The 15,977-nt window shown below is 39.2% G+C and overlaps 1 protein-coding gene across 9 annotated transcripts in view; it reads right to left on the bottom strand.

The window, feature by feature from the left end:
- Window position 1: 1 nt before the first annotated feature.
- fam13a (family with sequence similarity 13 member A) overlaps window positions 2-15,977 on the bottom strand; it is a gene marked incomplete at its 5' end in the record, with an annotated part of 57,177 nt that continues 41,201 nt past the window's right edge. For 4 of the 9 annotated variants that reach the window (XM_079616988.1, XM_079616987.1, XM_079616991.1 and 1 more), the window contains 12 exons: window positions 2-1,289; window positions 1,413-1,514; window positions 2,312-2,505; window positions 2,961-3,044; window positions 5,058-5,153; window positions 5,250-5,333; window positions 5,429-5,634; window positions 6,533-6,614; window positions 6,836-6,977; window positions 7,062-7,278; window positions 8,692-8,757; window positions 12,352-12,454. In XM_079616988.1, the coding sequence (XP_079473114.1) occupies window positions 1,166-1,289; window positions 1,413-1,514; window positions 2,312-2,505; window positions 2,961-3,044; window positions 5,058-5,153; window positions 5,250-5,333; window positions 5,429-5,634; window positions 6,533-6,614; window positions 6,836-6,977; window positions 7,062-7,278; window positions 8,692-8,757; window positions 12,352-12,454 (1,500 nt within the window). In that variant the 3' untranslated portion in view covers window positions 2-1,165. The remainder of the gene's footprint in view (window positions 1,290-1,412; window positions 1,515-2,311; window positions 2,506-2,960; window positions 3,045-5,057; window positions 5,154-5,249; window positions 5,334-5,428; window positions 5,635-6,532; window positions 6,615-6,835; window positions 6,978-7,061; window positions 7,279-8,691; window positions 8,758-12,351; window positions 12,455-15,977) is intronic. The other 5 variants (XM_079616994.1, XM_079616989.1, XM_079616993.1 and 2 more) reach the window with 3 other exon arrangements.

The following is a 15,977-nucleotide window of genomic DNA, read 5'->3' on the forward strand; positions in this document are numbered from 1 at the left end:
ATAGTCAGAAAAAATATTTTGGTTTTATATCATATGTACAAAATACAAAGACAATCATGTACTAAAATGTACACACAGTATTCATCTTTATCCATCATTCTTGTCACGTTCAGTAAAAACAAAATTCACGCTACAATTTTCCAATCTGGAGAATAAGAGAAAGGGGGTGACGTTTGTATCTGCGTTCACCAGGCGCAAACGCTCAGTGACGCCCCACAGGTTCACTTTCTATTGCTGGCTAACAATAGAGATGTGTTTGAGGGGATTTGATCCACCCACACCACTGTTAAACAGTGAGTTTCATGTGATGAGCAGTTCGACACTTCAGACTATTTAGTATAAAAATATACACAACAAATGAACAATGAAAGCTGGTTTATAGTACCTTGGTTTGTGCGTTTCTACACCATTACAGCGAGAGATTATTTTTTCCTTTTTTGTAAAGAAAATTGAGTCAATTCTAGCTTAGTCAATGGTCTTAAAGATTACAGCTTTAAAGTTGGAGGGGAGGGAAATTAGATTAACGATGAACAATGCAAATTATGCATTTCCTCAGAAGCATTAATATTCAAAATAAAGCCATTTGCATGAATTATGGCACCAGTAAATAACTAAAAAATATATATACAGAGAGCCTTCCTTCCATTAATTGGTTACTTTCTTCAATTCATCAAATACTAAAAGTTCCTATAATGATAAACTCTCCTCATCTCTATATACATAAGACAATTTAAGACGCAATATCTCAATGTTCTTCAAAGCTTGTGCCTGATTGTGAAAACATAGTTGTTTCTATATTATAGCGATATTAATATAGAAAGAAAAAAAAACTATCTAAATACCAATACGAACACAAAATATAACAGAAACATTCTTCTGGGCTTCAAAGGGAATCGGGATCAGAGATTCACAAGTATGTGATTATGTTCTGAATCCACGGTCTCATGGCAAAATGATCAGAAGTCAAAAGCAGAACACGAGTCCTTTTCGCTGTACAGTGGAGCAAACGGCACTGGACATCTGCTATTGGTGAACCAGGCATGTCTCTGTGTCCTTCAAAGCCAAATGTGCCTGTGAAACCTGTCTTTGTACCCACTGTATTGCTTTGGATAGCAGTGGCTGGTCCTTGCTTGGCTAGTAGAGTAAGTCTTGAGTAAGCGGAGCACTAAATGAACTTGGACGAGTCTCTTTTACTGATGAGCACTTCCAACAGCCTTAGCTTGGCTTTAATATGCTTGTATTCATTATATTCCCCTGCCAAGGGTGAGCGATCTTCCTTTTGCACGTTTCTATGGGAAAAGCACAAGTAGAGCATTCAATCACTCTGTAGAGACAATTCCACCGTATGAATGTTTACAATTCTAAGAGCAAACATGTTACCTTTGTATTTGTATTGTGAAAGTTTTCTTTACCTGCCATTCTGTTTGAAGAACTCATCCTCAAATTCACGGAGGTTTTGGCGGATTCTTTTCTTTTCCTCACGGGCTTCCTGGAGTTGCTCCACAAGTTCCTGCCTGTGTGTTTGGTTAAGAGGGAGTGGAAAGTTTTAACATTCTTTCGACCCACTGCAGCGACAATTCAATAATGAATGTTTCAATAGTTGGTAAATATTACCAAACAATTCGCTTTTTTAAATGTACAAATCACTTTTAGCCATTTGTATATATTTGGCTTTGGAGCTCCATAAAATAAATGATGAATACAAGAAATGTAAAAGGTCTGTAAGGGCACTTACACACTAGAGTTTACGTCAGAAAACACGCAAATTCATTGACGTCAATGCATAGCAAGGATGTAGAGGAAAATCACTAGGCTTGCGCTACATCGCACAACCAGTAGTTGGCGACATTTTAACTACGATGCATTGACCAATGACAACAATTCCAGTTGTGATTTTGGAAATCTGCCTTATTTTATTTATTATACCTTTAGTTTACCAGGGCTGCATTTTCCAAAAGCATCATAAGTGTAAGTAGGCTGTAAAAACCATTGTCACCAATGGTCTCCACGATATACTTGGGTTTATGCAGTCCAGGGCTGTGTTTCCCAAAAGCATCATAAGCCTAAGGCCTAAGCCTATATTGTAGAACCATTGTCACCAATGGTCTCTACGATCAATTTAGCTCACACTGCTTTTGAGAAAAGCAGCCCTGGTTAGTCCCTTTCTTGTGAGAGAGAGAGACCTGGCCATTTAAGGTCTGGTACGACTCTTTCCACATCTTCAAAATGGATCCCAGAACACTCTGTCCAAGCATTATCTTGTGTGTCAGCGCCCTAAGATATACGTTTCTACTCTAAACCTAATACTCACGTGGTAGCAGCATGCAAATTGGACAATCTCATATCCATGGTGTGCTTGGAGGGTGATAGTTCATCAACAGGTGAGATGAAACCGTCTGTGTCCTCATCCAGCTGGTCGAGAAGTCCCAGCATGCTCAGCTCCGGCTTAACTGTGACGGTGAACTGTGTCCTGGTGTCGTCGTCATCCGAGCCATCCTCCTCCTCCTGGAAAAGAGCAGGTGGCGCTGGTGAGTTATCTCCGAGGGTTTACACTACCATGACTGAGCAGCATCAAGCCTAACATTGATTTGGAAGGCGAATCTCAATTGGAATCATTTAGCAATCATTGTGCATCAAGCCTCTGTTGTGACGAGTGTTAGTACAAATGAAAAGCATCAGTGCTTTAACAGTGCAGTAAATTATTTTCATTTCAGTCGGAGTATTTAGTGCACTGCCTTACATTTGAGTCACCAATTCAAGTTTTCACATCCCTGGTGCCAAAAACCCAACAGGGATGTGAGCAAACGGCTTTGGAATCAGCAGGAGTCGAATCTCACAGCACTCCCAAGTATGTGCCCATGCAAGTTACTGATTCATGATTAGGTTAATGAGGAAACTAGTGGGGGGAAGGAGGTGGGTCAGCCGAATCACTGGTTGATTGAGCAGTCACAGCTCTTCACCTTTGTGTCGCTGAAGAACAGGGCTGGTACACCCTCGATAATGGGCTGCAGCAGGGGGCCTCTGCGCTTGCTGGAAGGCGAGCCCTGTGGTGGGTGTTAATAGTGACATTACAACCCGGTACACTACCTTCACAAAAGCCCACTTCAGGGCAGGTCTCACTCCACTAATGGACCACAAGATTCACATTAAATAAACCTTGAAATCAGAAGGTGGCACTTCAAGTAATTGTTTTAGGGCATATGAAGCATATTCACCAAATTGGGAACCCACGGTTTAACTGATGCTAATAGAAAATGTAACTAGAGAACCATATCATTGACTAAAACAATGGAGAAGCTAAAGCTAAAAGACAATTCAAATGTACACATAAGTTTAAACATGTATAATCGGGCTTTAGAGTATTATATAATGGTAACATCCATTTTGTGTTACATAAGCCAGATTTTTTCAGAACATACCAATATAATATGTGCATGCCCTTAGGATGTTTTGTTGTATTTCACATGCATATCATTCTGTATTAAGGGGGGAAAACACTTCCTGTGGTGTGGGAATATGCCCAGTATGTATGTAAGAGAATTGGGAATTATAAGGAATACTGTTGCAAATATCCAGCAACAGGATATGACCTCAGTGAGCTACTCTTGAGCTCTTGCTAAAGACGGGCTTATAGGTGCTAAAAAGCCCCGGCACTGCCATTGCATCAATACAAAATCTAAATGCTTATATTGTGCTACTGCTAATGCTATTTTCTCTACTAATACCATTGAGATTTATCCATACGGTTTAGTTCATGACTAAAGCAGAAATAGCAGCTAGCTAGCCTTTAATACAACCATAGTAGCTTATGCATATCTGCTAGCGTGGCTCAGATAAGTATTAGCTTTATTCCCAAACCTAGCCTTGCTGCCAACTGCCTACGTGGTCAGCAACCAAACTCTATTGACCCTCACAAGTGGCCGATTTGGAACAGTTTACATAGGCAGCAACTTTGCACAGCTCAAATATGGCGCCCAATGTGGGGCACTCGGCCATTACTGTATTGTAATGGTTACAATACAGTATAAAAAATTAAATAAAAATCACCAATTTATTTTTATTACTATGTTTTACAACTGGATTAAATTTCTCTTGCTTAGTTAGCCATCTTGCTTCATGGCATCTGAGGCCCTGTTTACACCTGGTATTAAGATGCATTTTGGTTGATCGGATCACAAGTAGACGATGGAGACACATTCCCGTTTTCACCAGGTGTTTTCCTTCTCTTTTGTCCACCTTCAACCACTTCTGTCCTGATTTCTTCATGGGGAGGGTCTATGGGTGGGTAAATGTATGTGTTTTTTCAGATCTTTCGATCTAAAGGACAAAATAAGCTTGGGCTGTTTACATAAAAACGCTCCCGGAGACAACGGTAAAACACACAGAGAGCAGTAGCTTTTGTTTTTGCTCTGACAGTCGCAAGACCAGCCAAACCCTGTGATTGGGCGTTAGAAATCAGAAATGAAGAGAGAACATTGTGCTTGATATGTTTTCCATCTTCGAACTACGAAACTTTGGTCTCCAGCCGTCAGTCTAAATCCCATCTGGCAAGCGCGCTCCTCATAAGGTTTCCACATTAGGCCAGTAGGTGGAGAGTAGGCGGTCTTTTGTGGCTGTTTGAACACATTCGACCACATGAGCGTCTACACTACGAAAGTAGTCCAGTCGAATGTGTTTTCAACTGCCTCTGGAAGTGGTTGAAGAAAGTGAACAAGCTTGAAACATTTTTGACCCCGTTTACACCTGTATTTAGCGCCTTCCACTTGTGATCCGATCGACCAAAACGCATCTTAATACCAGGTGTAAACAAGGCCTGTGAAGGAGAAAGTAAATTTGGCCTTAGTGAGGTATCTTAGGAGGCAGAATGAAGTTGCAACAGCCAGGATTGTAGCTAGACTCTGAAGGATAGTGGCCCTCCAGGAGCAGGATTGGACACTCTTGCTGTGAATGAACTCCCAAGATGAGAGATTGCTCCAGTGAATGGAGAAACAAGAGTTGGGACAGAAGCATGCAATGGTGAGGGGAAAAGTGAAAAATGGTGGAAAAACAGAACTTACAATGACTGGAATGGCGGAAGCTCTACAGAGGATTTGTTTGACGAGTCGGTACCGGTCGTATAGTGGCTTCATGACCTGCCTCTCATTCTTGGTGATCTAGAATGAGTGACAAAAACACAGACATTAAAATCAACCTCAGCCTATGTAGATCATTTCTTCAAATGTTCTGAAGGTTAAGAACTGCACACTCACTGGTCTCCCATGGATGTTCTCATAATATAGAAGAGCTTTCTGAAGGGCCACTTTTTCTCCTCCAATCTGTTCACGGGTCATGTCCTAATGAAGAACAGAGAATGATATTTTAAAGTTACAAGCATTCTTTATAATAATAAAAGGGCAAAAGCGGAAAAATAACCCCTTAAAAGCCGCACCTTAACGTCTTCAGGTCGGCCAGCCTCATTGCGTTTCTCCTCCAGTTTGTTCATGACTGCATCCAGTGTGCTTTCCACAGGGGGTTTGGGGGCTTTGGTCTCAGGAGCTTTCTTCTCCAGCTGAGACCCAAAGCTCCTGGGAAGCGTGTTGCTACGCTGGCGGGGGATGGGCGTCAAATCCTCTTCTGACTTTAGCAACTTGTGATCTGTGATGTAGAGCCAGAACATGGAGCCACTTGTTTATAAGAACTTTGCAAGCCATGAGCAGAGCAGAGCAGAGCAGATTAGATCAGATGTTGTTTTCCTGGCAGGCCCAACCCACAAAGGTTAGTGAGAAATTACACCCGAAACATTTTGCTTGAACAAAACATCATGAAGGTTGGATTATAATGGCTTACATTTGAGCTGCACGATTCTGGATAAATTGAGAATCACGTTTTTTTTTTTTTTTTTTAAACACCACGATTCTGAACAGACAACTAAACAAAATAACATGTCATTTACTAGAGGTTCTAACAAAATGTTAATTGCTGCAGTTTATTAAAAAAAAAAATCTGAATAATTATTCTTTATTTTAATCGGTTTGAATGAATAATTCAATGACTCACTCGTAAATACTTCCCTTGTTTCATTGCTGGATGAATCCGCGCTTTTTGAACGAATCTCTTGACTGAATGATTCAATGCCAAATACATTTTTTAACAGTCACTTGTCGTCACCTGGTGGCGTAATGATGTAATCGATATAATCGTTATTTGTAGCACCATGTTACGTAAAAAAAAAGATCTGATCTATTTTGATCGCTACCATAGACATTGTTTATATCCGAACTATACACTTTTATCCCGGTACTTCTGTGATAGAATATTTGTAACACAGAAATAATGATACTGTGTGGTTGAAAATACTCTCTGGGTCAGCAGCAACATCCATGCAGATTTGAATGTTTCGCCGTGATTTTGTCAAAGGTTTAACAGACATGTTTAATAGGCAAATTGTTGCAATTAGGAATAAAATTGATTTGGTGTTTAATCGAGATTGCAATCTTTTAACGATTAATCATGCAGCTCAAGCTTACATGATACAAACCACTTTCATTCATACCTTTTAAGTCTTTGCGCATCTTGGCCAGTTCATTCATCCAGCGCAGAACCTCTGGGTTGGCAGCTTTGTCGCCGTGTGAAGGCTGTAGAGAAAACACTAAACTTAAAATTTGTAGCAAATAGAGCTAAGTACATTTTGCACCGGTTATTTTCATCATGAAAATAGTACATTGCCAATGTTTTCCAGAATAGACTGCTTCAATGATCAGAATGGGATCGATTTATCAGTGTAGACATCGTAGGGTTTTTAGTTGTCGCAACTTTTAAAAGGGACTCATCCAATCAGATATAATGTTTCGCTCACCCTGTATTTGCGCTCATCCTCGAACTTCTCCTCAAACCTCCGGATCTTCTTCTTGAGTACGTGGATCCGCTTTGAAAGCTGAGCAGAGGTCAACTCTTCCCGGTCGTCGTCGCAGGAGCCTAACGACGAACTTCTTCGCCTACTAAATGGAGAACAGCATTCCTTTCAACCCTCCGAAAAACATAGGATTTCCTCTTTCAGACCATACAAGGGTTTGTTGTTTTACCTGACAAAGGAGTGGGCATTAGGTGGCGATGGAGGAACCTCTGTGTCGTCCAGATACTGCCGACCGTCTCCATAAGCGTAGAACCGCGGCGAGACCATTGGGTCGCTGTCCTCCTCCAGGAGCTGGCGAATCGGCTTGCCACCGGCATGGGGAGATAGACGAGCTTCTTCGCGGTCCATACTCTCCCTTTGCCACGACGAGTAGGCTGGCACTGGTTCTGTCAACACACAAGCGTTAAAATTGAGGGAAATGACAAAGCAGCGTGCCTAGATTTTACAAGTCACTTAGTAAATAGCAAGCCAAACAGGGAACAAGTGGTAGATTTTGTCTTTGTTGATATACAGTCAGGGCCAAACAAAAGTTTGAGTACATATTACATTTTAACTAGGCTGATATTCTATTGACCTTGTTGCTATTTCGGGCATCCTTAGGACAATATTGTTATAGTCAAACCCACTAGAATGTGAGATATTCAGCTCAGCAGTTGTTTTTATCTTTGAGAAAGACAAGTACACTATCACCTTTGTTAAATACACAATACACGTGTGCTTTTTCATTGCAGACTATTAAATGTAACCGTGACAAAGTGTTCTGAAGATTATCATGCACTACAGATTATCAATCAAACATTGTGAGCACATGCTGTGATATCCGAATGTTTTGTTTATTTACTATGCAGATGCCGGGATCATAAAGTAAGGTCAGTAGAGCAATTTAATGATGTAGCAAGAAGAATGTGGCGATAAGCGCTGACTGCAATGTGACCTGTGGAACTGGCATGCATGATGGATCATACTTGATCTTATCTGCTGTTATAAAGTTGCTATCATATTTACAGTGTTAAAGTGAAGGTAAAACCCCTTGCACAAGGCAACGTTCATTAGGAAAAACAATAACACAATGTGTTTTGTGTCCACGTTTGGGACTGTAACTTTTTTTTAATAGATGTACCTACTAAACTCTAAAAAGAACACTAAAGTACACATCAATCATTTATGGGACTATTAAAGTGGGTTTTACATGTGTTTTGGGTAATTGCTTAGGTGTTGCTATGTGGTTTTAAGAGAGTTCAGAGTGTTTTTCGGCACAAAGCTATCGTTATCAATGTTTAACATTCACAATATTAGCAGTAATAGGGGTGTCTTAGCAGGGATGCTATTGCATCATTTCAATGCATACACACACACACTCATACACACAAACAGCTCAACATGCTTTTCAAAATGCTGTGCAACCAATCTGGTACAGCTTAAATTCCTACAGGTTCTTTGCACTTTTTTGTGTCATGTGCTTACAAGTCATGCTTGAGGAGCTAATGGGTCAGGTGGATCTCTCCCTCATGGCAGCGCATTTGGAGCCATTTTGTTGAGCCGGCATAATACATCCAAGCATGTGCTACAAGATGGCCTTTCACTGAAAGGCTCACAAAGTCTCAGTAGGCTATTGCGAACATAAATAAAGCCACGTATTATTGTGCCTGTCCTCAAAGGCTGCGGTATGTTAGATGCTAGGTAGCTACATGCCAGTTTGGGCTGTTTTATGGGATTTCCATGCAGCTTTTAAAGGTCATTGGTGAGAGATGGGGCTCAGGGATATCAAGTTGTTAACAAAAGCAGATCTCAGCCCTTACCCTCATTGCTACTTGATTTTAAAAGGCTTTTGAAATCAAGGAAAGAAGCACTAAAGAAATGAGAATCTGAAAGACAAAAGGAAAGAAAGGGTAACCAATGACGCAACTGTTATAACGACCCAAGGAAATGATGGCAGAAAAGCAGGCAGATTGTGAACATCACAGCTGACAAACATTTGGGCAAACCGCTGCCTCTTGGCACTGCAGTGGGTCACCGCAATGTGTTTTGGCACCGGCTGCAGTGGGACAAAGGTCTGGCAGCTCAATGTTACATACAGTCCTGAACACTCACTTGACCACTCCCATGAGCCGGAGCAACAGCTTGTTTTTAGTGCCACTGTATATTTACAGTCACGTGAACTCGATTACAGCAACCATATGCTTCCAAAGATGTGAACAAAACACTTTTAGCTTGTATAATCATTTACCCTTTTCATCTGCAGTTTTGTTCCGCTTAGCATAATTGCTACAATTTATCGAATATTGCCATGTATGCACAACAAAATGCACAAAGCATTACATTTGTTTTGTTACATTTGAACTTTTTCATCATGTTATCAGTGCTCAAGTTCATCATAACAAACTAGGTAAAAAGCACTATGAACTATTTAAAATAGTAGTTCATAATCAATTTTGTTAAAAAAAAAATCATGTTATCCGTGGCATAAATAACTAAATTGCTACGATTTGTTATGCATAAATAGGTAATAATGCACAACCGGACATTGACTACCCAAAAAACTTGAATTTTACAATAAATCTTGTCCCAAAAAAGTTGTTCTGCTCAGCACAACAAACATGATTGCAAGGATTTGTAGAATATAACTAGGTAAAGTACACACAACTATTCAAATTATTAATTTGTATAGCTCTTTTCAATAATAAATATTCTGAAATCTTGTGTTTTTTTCTAAATTTAGTTGCTCCATTCAGCATAAACGGCTAGGATTTGCAGAAAAAAACTAGGAAATATGCACACCAAAAATAGTGAGTTTATTTATAATAAATATTTGTTTATTTACAATAAAATTGTCCCCAAAACTAATCTTTTTCATTATGTTTTCTGCGATTTTATTGGTCAAATTAATTGCACGGATCTGTGTATAAGATGTCAAATGCCAAATTACATTTCTGAATGGCTTTAAAATTATTTAATTTAATTCCAAATTCGACTTATTTACTAGTAATACCGCTTTTCACAACACATACCAAAAAACAGAAAACCTTTGAAAACATTTCTCTCCAAACAAAAGACAGCATATGGAGGAAATATCTCACGTTGCACTCCCAGGAATGTCTCTACCTTGCAAAACCACAGGGCAAATTTTTTTTTTTTTTTTTTGGACCGTCCTAGTCTAACAGTCAACCGAGATGTGTCATTATGTAAGCAGTCATCACTAGAGGGTGCCACAGAACAAGTACATTATACAGTATAGAGATCCTGCCAAGGCTGTGACCACAATATTAAGCACTACATTAAAGTAATGGTAACTGTGAATCAACATGGCAAACCTGTCAGCAGGGCAGCTCCATATATGTGCACTAACTTCACTGCCTAGGGCGCATCTGTGCCAGGCCTCGAACGGAGAAATATAGAAATCGTACACTGCAACATTTCCAAGGTCAATGCGAAAAGGGGTGTGTTTGCGCATGTTTGTACAAGTCTACAACTGGCACGTGCTGCACGAACAGGAGAGGAAACAGGAAGGGAGACTGTTGTGAATAGCCATGACAAGTTTAAAAGGCTGAGACGTGACGTGCACATAGCAACAGCTCTCAGACTCCAGGCTTTAAACCTCCTCCTGTTTCACTTCTCAGTTGCTATGACTATACGGCCCTCCACTTGTAGAGCCGAACGTCTGCTTGTTGCTAGGCTCGCCCTCCTACACCCCAAACAAATTTAAACACCGAAGATGACAAATGCGGTTCATCGTCGTAAACTTGACTAAAACGCAGCAGCTGTGAAAATGCACCAATCCACCGTAGCTGATTAAACTCATTTTAGTGTGATGCATCTGATCAGTGAAGTTCATTTTGATTTCATAGACTTCTTGTATAAAACATGGCCTTATACAAAGTAAAATATTATTGTGAAAAAAAAAAAAAAAGAAAAAAAAAAAAAGTGCAATAATCTATCTATCTATCTATCTATCTATCTATCTATCTATCTATCTATCTATCTATCTATCTATCTATCTATCTATCTATCTAAGATTTGATAAATAAAAAGTGCTATGATCATATATAAATCTATACATTAAATTAAAAACACACAAACATACATTAAATATACATACAGTGCTATGCATAAGTTTAGACACCCATGCTAAAGTTGCCTAAAAAGAGGAATAAAAAATCATCTTTTGGAAATTTATCTTAATGCCAGTTATTTCATGGATCCAGGATACTCTGCATCCTGATAAAGTTCCCTTGGCCTTTGGAATTAAAATATCCCCACATCATCACACACCCTTCACCATACCTAGAGATTGGCATGGTTTTATTTCAGTTAGCTTAAAAGCTGGTTTAATTTGCATTGAGATATGATCTTATGGAAAGTACCCCATGCCAATCTCTAGGTGTGGTGAAGGTTATGTGATGATGTGGGGCTATTTTAATTCCAAAGGCCAAGGGAACTTTATCAGGATGCATAGTATCCTGGATCCATGAAATAACTGGCCTTTAAAAATAAAAATCTGTCGGCCTCTATGGGAATTTAACATAGGGGTGTCCAAACTTATGCACCCTGTATTTTAAGGAAGAACATTTATTTTTTTACGATACATTATTCATTCACAAAGAAAATTGGTGTCCTTAAAGGTTGGAGTTTTCCTCATTTTTTAAATTAAGGCATTAAGATAAATTTCCAAAAGATGATTTTTTATTCCTCTTTTTAGGCAACTTTAGCATGGGTGTCTAAACTTATGCATAGCACTGTATTATATATATATTTAATATATAGCATGTATATAGTCTATAATCTATAATTTATCTAATCTATAAATTAATCTATACATTACAATTATATGTAAAAAATTTTAACCAAATGAATATTTCATTTTATCTCAAATAATATGATGAATAAACAAGAAAGTGCTATAATCCATTTTCATTAATACCGGTACGCATTAAAATTGAATAAAAAATTTAATACAAATATTATCTTGACAAATATGATATATAAACAAAGCAGCACAAATATGCAATCATCAGCCTTTCGACTGTTTACAAACAGAGAATTATGGCCAAAGAGGAAGTGTGGGGAGAGAAAAAAAACATGTAACTGCAAGAACCGCAGCTGAATCCAGTGCAAACTCAAATCCCAGAAGGCATCCGAGTCAAAATTGTCAAGGGACATCGCAGGGCTTTGAAGTAGCTGTGGCTACAACCTCAGTATTTGCAACAACAATGCACAAAAAAGCATAGCTAGCACGCTCTTGCAATGCAAAATAAGCCTCTCTAGACCGAACGCATCACAGTATGCATGAGGAGGAAAACAGATTGCAGACTACTTGTAATCTTCTTCCTCTATTAAGTGACTTAATAATACCCACTGCATGAGGACGCAATGTGGGCAAGGCAGACTTGCAGCTGCCGCCCATGTGCAGAGAGAGAGACAGCAACAAAGTGAGAGACGCATAAAAATAAAAAAACACTGACCTGCCCAGTTGCTGTCGTCTGTCAGAGTAGAAAGGTCCAGTCGAGGGACATCATCGCACGGCTCTGTGCCACTAAGAGCCTCCTGGATCTTCATGGCAGGCGTCTAGCAGAGAAAAGAGCGAAGGATAAACACCAACTACAGCAGAGTGGGGGTAGTGCGCTTCTTAAGTTGAGCAATACCCTGCCTGCGCCTGCCCTCGTCTACTTACAGGCTGGGAGGAGGCAGGGGGCGGCACTGCAGGACAAACCCCTGCCTGCTGATTGGCTGTCTGCCCTGCTCAAACCCCACCCATGTTCCTTGCAGGGTAGGTGTGGCTAATTTTATGTTCTTTTCTATCTCTCTACCCCCCCCCCCCCCCCCCCTTTCTCTCGGAGCAGCTGTGTGTCCCATAGAGAGAGAGAGAGAGAGAGAGAGAGAGAGAGAGAGAGAGAGAGAGAGAGAGAGAGAGAGAGAGAAGGGGGGGGGGGAGGGGGGGTCACGCCGAGCACGCAAAGCACGCAGGCAGAAATGCTTTCCCAATCTTTTCACTTTATCATTGCCGGGACTCTTCCCCCCTTTTCGGCGATGATCAAATCACGCAGGAGGGGTCGTGAAGGGTGCAGACAAATCATGCAGCTCACACAAACACACACTTCCGCCACTGGGGCGTGGGATGGGGTCTATTTTTGGAGCAAAGGGGGACTTTTCCCTCACTGCACTGTATTAAGGATTTTTCAAAGTTGCTAATAAAACATAGATTATTATTGGAAATTCCATTTCAGATTTTCTACTTTAAAATTTCCCATTTAATTCAGTGTCTTAATTGCCATTTTGTTCAATTTACTAACAACTTCTGAGTGAAAATTGGTTCTACACCCAAAAAAAATTTATTGCCCTGCATTACCGACAGCATGACAAACAGTCCTGTTTTCTGTTATTACGGCACACAGGGCTTACTCATGCTAATGAGAAATCAACTGGATTTGAAACGCACTTGTGCCATTGCAGACGTGCTATTTTTGTCGATGTGATTTTCATTACGTGCCCATAATGGTCCTTAATTGCAACACTCCTGATTATGCGTCAATCCCAACTTGGAATGAGGACTTTGTGCTGTTTAAAGTTTTGCACATGACTCTGTAAAATGCCACTGTCAACATGCCAAGAGATGTGATGTTTATTACCACCAGAGGAGATAAGGAACAGAATGGGAAACGGACTGTCCAGACATCCTGAATGTGAAAACTCCGGCACTTCAATGCAAGGAGACAAAAAGTAAACACTTAACCTGAAATGTGCCTTGTTGCACAAAAACAACACTCATCAAAACTGACAATAAAATAAACACCAGTTGTGCAGGCCAACTGCTCATTTATAACAAGAGTGTGTTAACAGTATGAACGTAAACCTGATGCATACACAACATCTACATGCTTTTGCTTAAACCATGACGAAAACGACTTTAAGACCCGAGCGGTGGAAGTCAGTTGACTTAGATCAACAGGCTTTCGACAGATTTGGAGCCTTCACATGATGTTTGTCCCAGAAAAATCTCTCCAATCAAGGGCAATCAACAGTAAACAATTCACCTGATAATCTTGTCATCACCTGTTCACGTCGTGATTAAAGAGGGGACATCTGTAATGAGATTATATGGCTGATGAGATTGAAATATTTATATCCATAACAACTCCAATCTACACATCTCATCATATCCAGAGATGCCAAAACACTAGTAATCTGGTGTAGAAATTTAAACGGTGGCCTAAAAGCTCTGAAGCAAAGATGTTGTTGAAAAGTTACGGGGAAATTAAGCGTTTAAAATAAGAGGTGAATAAAGTTTTTAAAAAGTCCATGCATTATGAACATATTTGAAAATGCCCTGCATAAAATTTTTTTTAAAAAGTAGTACGGAGATCTTTTGTTCATAATGCATGCATTTCAAACAGTGTAATCCTTAACTGAACTTACTGAAGATGAAAAAGTGAAAGGTGTATACTCAGTAATGTTTGTTTATGTTGGTTCTCAGATGCTCATGCCACTACAGAAATGCTATATTCACAGTCAGTCCAGAATAATTCATTCCACAAGAGTCCAATAACGACTACAGAGAGTTACCGAGATTAAGTAAGGAGTATTCGGCTGGTCATGTGATCTCAAAATGACAGACCCCATAGGGCAAAACTCTTGATGGGTCAGTCTTCATCTGGCATGACTTCTAAAAATACTATTAATATCTTTACTGATTAAAACTTTTAATAAGGACAAAAGTACAGAGTGCACATTAAAAGCAGTCATTAAATGTGAAACTAAGATAAAATTATGAATTTACCATAAATAAATGATTAATTACTGAATTGACTTGCTCAATGTAGAAACCAAACAGTCAGAGTTAGCTTTAATCACTGGTTAACTGATAAAGCTGCAGTAAAGCTCTGCGTACGAGTAAAGGATTGTGCCTTTCAACACGTTCAAAGAAAAAGGTCTCTAATCAGCTGCCAGAATCAACGACATGGGAAACTCTTATACCACAATGCATTGCGTACGTGTCACAGCTGTACAGCATGATCTAACTGTTAGAGCGCATGAAGGAGCAAGATCTCACACATCACATGCAGCGACACTGATTCAACATGAATGTGACATCACAATGACAGCGAATCATTTTTGGGCTTAAAAAACAATATTCCTTGTTAAAAAAATAAAGTAGTCTTTCATTTTAAAAGGGAACATTACAGACATCTTTGAAGGACAAAGAGAAAGGAAACTGAATTGCTCGATTTCTATATTTAGTCTTATTATATAGTCTTATTTAGACTAGACTGTTTTACAGACTGAACCGTCGATACAGAAATATTTCAACACAGGATGTTTGTGACTATATCAACTCTTTCATTGACCCTCAAAGTATTTGAACGCTTGAATCACTCTTAAAAATTTATGAATGTCACTGCATCAGTTAAATAAACAAACCGGGTGACGTTCATTTGAAAGAATAATAGCACAAGCACTACTTTAGATTTCAAGGAGTTTGTTAGTTTTAATACACTTAAAAATAAAGGTTCTGAAAAGGAACGCCAGAGACGAACCAGTCCGGGTTCCTAAAAGAACCTTTCAGTGAACAGTTGTTGAAAGAACCATTTTTGTCTTAGTTTGAAAAATTTGAATCATCTCAAGGGTAACACTTTACAATAAGATTCATTAATTAACATTAGCTAACTACATTAATTAGCTTGAACTAATAATGAACTGCACGTCTACAGCATTTATTAATCTTGATTAATGTTAATTTCAACATGTACTAATACATTATTAAAATCGTGTTAACATTAGTTAATGCACTGTGAACTAACATGAACAAACAATAAATTACTGTATTTTTATTAACTAACGTTAGCAAAGTAAAGTACAGTACAAAGTACAGTAACAAATGCATTGCTCATGGTTAGTTCATGATAGTTAATACATTAACTAATGAACCTTATTGTAAAGTGTCTCAATAACCTTTTTCCAGTATAAAGAACCTTTTGTGGTATGGAAACTTAAGATTGCATGGATGTTAAAGGTTCATCATAGGTGCCAAAATTTTTTTTTATTTTTAAGAGTGTTCAAATACTATGGGGCACTTGGAGGACAACCAACGACG

Source organism: Phoxinus phoxinus (assembly GCF_949152265.1).
Source record: "Phoxinus phoxinus genome assembly, chromosome: 6".
NCBI lineage: Eukaryota > Metazoa > Chordata > Actinopteri > Cypriniformes > Leuciscidae > Phoxinus > Phoxinus phoxinus.